General features: G+C 45.6%; 1 protein-coding gene across 1 annotated transcript in view; it reads left to right on the top strand.

The window, feature by feature from the left end:
* CTDSPL (CTD small phosphatase like) overlaps window positions 1–3,711 on the top strand; it is a gene marked incomplete at its 5' end in the record, with an annotated part of 40,522 nt that extends 36,811 nt beyond the window's left edge. Inside the window, one exon of the mRNA XM_015424350.1 lies at window positions 1,583–3,711. Within this exon, the coding sequence (XP_015279836.1) occupies window positions 1,583–1,708 (126 nt within the window). The remainder of the gene's footprint in view (window positions 1–1,582) is intronic.
* Between the last annotated feature and the right edge of the window lie 484 nt (window positions 3,712–4,195).

Here is a 4,195-nt window from a genome sequence, read left to right as displayed (position 1 = left end):
GACCTCCAGAGTCATCTAGTCCAACCCCCTGCACAATGCAGGAAATTCACAAATCCCTCCCCTCCCACACCCCCTGTGAACTAAGCACTGATGCAACCCTTCCTGCCCTCCCTTCTCCTGATCTGCCTAAGTTCACACAATCAGCATTGCTGTCAGATGGCCATCGAGCCTCTGCTTGAAAACCTCCAGAGAAGGAGAGCCCACCACCTCCCGAGGAAGCCTGCTCCACTGAGGAACCCCTCTGCCGGGAAGTTCTTCCTGATGTTTCGCTGACAACTCCTCTGATTTAATTTCAACCCATTGGTTCTGGTCCGACCTCCTGGGGCTACAGAAAACAACTCTGCACCATTGAGAAAAGGGTGGGGTAAAAGGGAGGCATCCAGGGCCTTATGCACAGTATCACACTTGGAAGAAAGGGAATCCTCGTTCTTGGTTTCTCCAGCAACCTGGCCAGTAAAAGGCAGACCTGGATTTTCTTAACTGTCTGTGGCCTGGGCTTTTTCTTGGATGTGCCCCAGTTGTTGCATTGGTTGGTGTAGCGGTTAAAGTGTCGGACTGGGATCTGGGAGACCCAGGTTCGAATCCCTACTCTGCCATGGAAGCTTGCTGGGAGGACCTTGGGCCAGTCCACACACGCTCAGCCTAACCCACCTCGCAGGGTTGTTGTGAGGATAAAATGGAGGAGCCCCTTTGGTTCCCTGCTGGGGCGAAATGCAGGATGTAAATACAGTAAATAAAATACCCTTAAAACATGAAGGCGTGAGGACCAATGCTCCCTCTAATCTGTGGAGTCTTTGCAGCAAAGATTCTACTTTGCGAGCTACTGGTGTTAAAGCTGTGAGCCAGCGATTTGGCTGCTGCATAAAATAGTTTGCTCTGGAGCCCTCCTTCCTGAGCGAAGACGAAAATGTGCGAGCCAGAGGCTAAAACACTGTGAGCTAGCTCACACTAGCTCAGCTTAGAGGGAACCCTGGTGAGGACTGAAGGTGGGTGAAACAGATTCATTACTTGCATTTATAGGTATTCAGTATTTCAAAACATGCTGTCCTCAAGTGAGTTCGTATTCTTGCTTGAATGAGATCTGGAATTTTCAGAATTCGGTAGACATTGCTGAAATCATGGGGCATCTGGTTTGCCTTACATAAGGCACCAACTGCTCAACAGAAACTATAGAGATCATCACCAAATGGTTAGTTCTTAGACCGGTGAATGAAATCTTACTGAGAGGGGGAGGATAGGGTACAAAAATAACATCTTGTAGCCTTAGTTTGTTGAGCTTGAATGAACAGGCTTGATGGTGGACCATTACCCACCAACTGAAGCACCAGAGATAAGATCCACATTTGTTGTTGTTGTTCAGTCGCACAGTCGAGTCAAACTCTTCGCGACCCCATGGACCACATCACGCCAGGCCCCTCCCGTCTTCCGTCACGTTCCGGGGTTTGCTTAATCTCATGTTCGTTGCGTCCATAACCCTGTCTAACTAAGATCCACATTAGCAACCCGTGTATCGACTCTTCTCTTCCTAACGAAGAGATTTCTGTGACAAAGGCACGCCCTTGTATTTCTGTTTTGGCTTCAGGTGCCTGTGCAGTCCTGGTTCGACGACATGACAGACACGGAATTGCTAGACCTTATTCCCTTCTTCGAAGGACTAAGCAAAGAGGAAGAAGTCTATACTATGCTTCATAAACTTTGCAACAGGTAGCCAATCCAACCGGACCCGCTGCAGCCGCCCCCGGGGGACACACACGAGAGTCAACTCAGCTTCAAGGAAGCCGCTCCCGTCAGAGAGCCGTGCTGCTCTCGGATCTTCCTCTCAACATGCTGTACGTGAAGGACAATTATGGGTGGACGCTACTCGGTCTTTGGGAATACTGATGCCGTAAGGTGATAGGACTACTTTTTTAAAAAAAAATAATAATTAAAGAAGCTATTTTGAATGGGACTGTTTTAATGAATTTCATAAACGGACGCGTTTTTCAGAATCAGCTTTTTTTCTTAAAACATGCCAAAAAAAAAAATTTAAAAGCTTGATGTTGTTTCAGCAAGTCGACTTATCCCCTTTCCTACTCGTCCCGCCCTGCTATGCAGACCATTTTGACACCCCCCTCCTTCCACTCCCACCCCCGCTTATGGAGCAGTTGAGCTGACTCTGAACTTTATTTCTTCCATAATGAAGTGCCTTTTTGAATGTTGTTTTAAGATTAAGGGGAAAAAAGAAATCATTTTTGTATAAGGCATATTTCCAGACATCTTTTAGTCTTGTATCGTTTAAATGCTTTAAGAAGACAAAAGAAGAAGAGAAAAGTTGGAAATCTTTTTATAGAGCACTGTAATATATTGGAAACGAGGAAACAGTTGACATAGGTGGTGGGGTTCTTTTTCTGTCTCCATGATGACACTTGAGTTTGTATTGGCTATGTTTTTATCATGTTGGAAAAGTTCCCTGATTGTACGAGGAGGAAATCATCGAGGCTACGCACAGGTTGGTGGTACAGCTGTCGTACTAATTCAGGAGGTCACACATGGTTTAAACATTTTTTGTTGACCGAATGTGGAGAAAGGGAATGGATACATACAGTGGCATGTTCTTCCTCAGCACTTTCGGGATGGGGGATTACAGTCTTTGCTAACGCACAACTTCAGGAATATTTCTGTTGAGGCTGGTGATGAAATAAGAGATTGAAGAAAATCGGTTTATTTCTCATTCACAAATCCTTTCCTTTCAAAACAGAGGAGTATCCAAGTATTCAAGATGTCCGTTGAGCTTTCAGAAACGTGAGCCCAAGCCCTGTCGAAAGGAGTGTAGGAAATCGCTTGAGATGTGACAGTTCGCAACCATGGGAAAGCAAAATTTGGGGGGAAATTGAACTATATTTTTGTTCACGTTTCTAAAACGAGTCAAGTTAGCACTGAAAAATGTATTTTGGTAGTCATGAAATTTCAAAGCCTTAGTTTTATTAAGTAATAACTACAAATGTATCTAGCAGTGGAGATGGAGCTGCAAATCCCAAAGTATTGCGAGTTGAAATTTGAAACACTCGACAAAGGCGGATTTTATAATCAAGGTTTCACGTAAGTGTTATCATGCAGAAACAGAAGAAATGCTTTAGTTTTAGTGATCACAAAATAAACATGTACTGTAATTAAGAACTGGCTGTTGGATATGACTAATGCACTAAATATGAGCAGCCAGTGTGATGTGGCGACAAAAAAGGCTAATGCAATCTTGGGGTGAATCAACAGAGGCACACAGGCTGTGGTCCTGTACACCATTTGGAGTGTACCCCACTGAGGTCACTCTGAGGGACGAATACCTGGTGCTACACAGCCCTGGTTGCTGGGGGAGGGGCACTCTTTGGAGGGGTCTTCCCCTCACAGCCATTGTGGAACCCTTAAAGAGCAAGAGAATTGGGGAGAGGGTGTTTTACACCATTGCCTGTCCCCAGTGCCTTCATAAGTCACTTTTACGTGGGGTGTGTGTGATCATAATTAAACTCATTGTGGGATGCCTTGGAAGCCCATGTTCAGGCAGAAAGGTGGCATAGACAGTGAGACTTGCTTCTGAGGACACCACGCCTAGGAGCAGGACCCAAGTCTCATATCTGCAGAGAATGAAGGGGCAAGAGAGGACCAAGAGGAGGCGGGGGAGTGTCACACCAAGGCCCTCTTTTTGTAGCAGGTACTCATTTGCATATTAAGCGACACACCCCTAATGTAGCCAATCCTCCAAGAGCTTACAGTAGCCCCAGTAAGAAGAGCTCTGTAAGCTCCTGGACGATTGGCTACATTAGGGGGTGTGGCCTAATATGCAAAGGAGTTCCTGCTACAAAAAGAGCCCTTGTCTGCACCAAGCAAATGTTGCGTATTCTGCAGACTTGGAGTCCTTTTTCCACCGTTAAGTCTCAAGGGGTTTGCTTAGCATTGCTTTTAGCACCTCCTGTACCTCGATTCGGGGAGGTTTGCAGCGAGTGAGGTTTGACAGTATTTTAAAATGTCATTTAGTGTCTCCCATCCCCCTCCACCTGTTCTGTGAGAAAATACTGCATAAAATATAATTTTGGTTTTTCTCAGATTTTCAGCTTTCCCACTGGACAATTCTAAGGATGTTCTGTATGAGAGAAGCAGGGCTTTTGCTGGATTTGCTTCCTTTTCTTGCCCCTTGTCTCTCCCTCTCTGAGCCTTCACATCT

This window comes from Gekko japonicus, unplaced genomic scaffold (genome assembly GCF_001447785.1).
Source record: "Gekko japonicus isolate JY-2015 unplaced genomic scaffold, Gekko_japonicus_V1.1 scaffold4139, whole genome shotgun sequence".
In the NCBI taxonomy this organism is placed as follows: domain Eukaryota; kingdom Metazoa; phylum Chordata; class Lepidosauria; order Squamata; family Gekkonidae; genus Gekko; species Gekko japonicus.
The sequence above is the reverse complement of the archived record's forward strand: the minus strand, read 5'-3'. Positions and strand labels throughout refer to the sequence as shown.